We start from the raw sequence: 337 nt of genomic DNA, 5'->3' as shown, positions 1-337 counted from the left end.
TATCACAACCTTATCTTAGGTTTTACCACATGTGTGTGCCTTTCAAAACAAAATCATAAGTGCACCCTAATGTCTGTCTCCCATACATATGTTATGTGGGATTTGAAGGGGTGTTTCCTTACACTGTATATATGATTCCCTTCTCTCCAGAATGGTGTTGTGTCAGCTTTACCTTATTTGCTGATGTGGATGTTTAGTTTAAGCTATTCGAGATACATGGATCATCTGCTGGAGAAACAGGTCTTGTCAACAAGACAAATAAGAAGGCTGTCAATGATCATTGGTGAGGTTATATTTTGCTTATAGTATATGAATGAGTACTGTAGTTTTGACATTG

The 337-nt window shown here is 37.1% G+C and overlaps 1 protein-coding gene across 4 annotated transcripts in view; it reads left to right on the top strand.

Moving 5' to 3' along the window:
* The window catches only part of LOC119594737 (putative inorganic phosphate cotransporter), a 12,815-nt gene that overhangs the window by 4,903 nt on the left and 7,575 nt on the right, over nt 1–337 (top strand). For all 4 annotated transcript variants that reach the window (XM_037943827.1, XM_037943824.1, XM_037943823.1 and 1 more), the window contains exon 9: nt 151–283. In XM_037943827.1, coding sequence (XP_037799755.1) covers nt 151–283 — 133 coding nt within the window. The remainder of the gene's footprint in view (nt 1–150; nt 284–337) is intronic.

This window comes from Penaeus monodon, chromosome 34, assembly GCF_015228065.2.
Source record: "Penaeus monodon isolate SGIC_2016 chromosome 34, NSTDA_Pmon_1, whole genome shotgun sequence".
Taxonomy (NCBI): domain Eukaryota; kingdom Metazoa; phylum Arthropoda; class Malacostraca; order Decapoda; family Penaeidae; genus Penaeus; species Penaeus monodon.
Note: the sequence above shows the minus strand (reverse complement) of the source record. Positions and strands in the feature narration are given on the sequence as shown.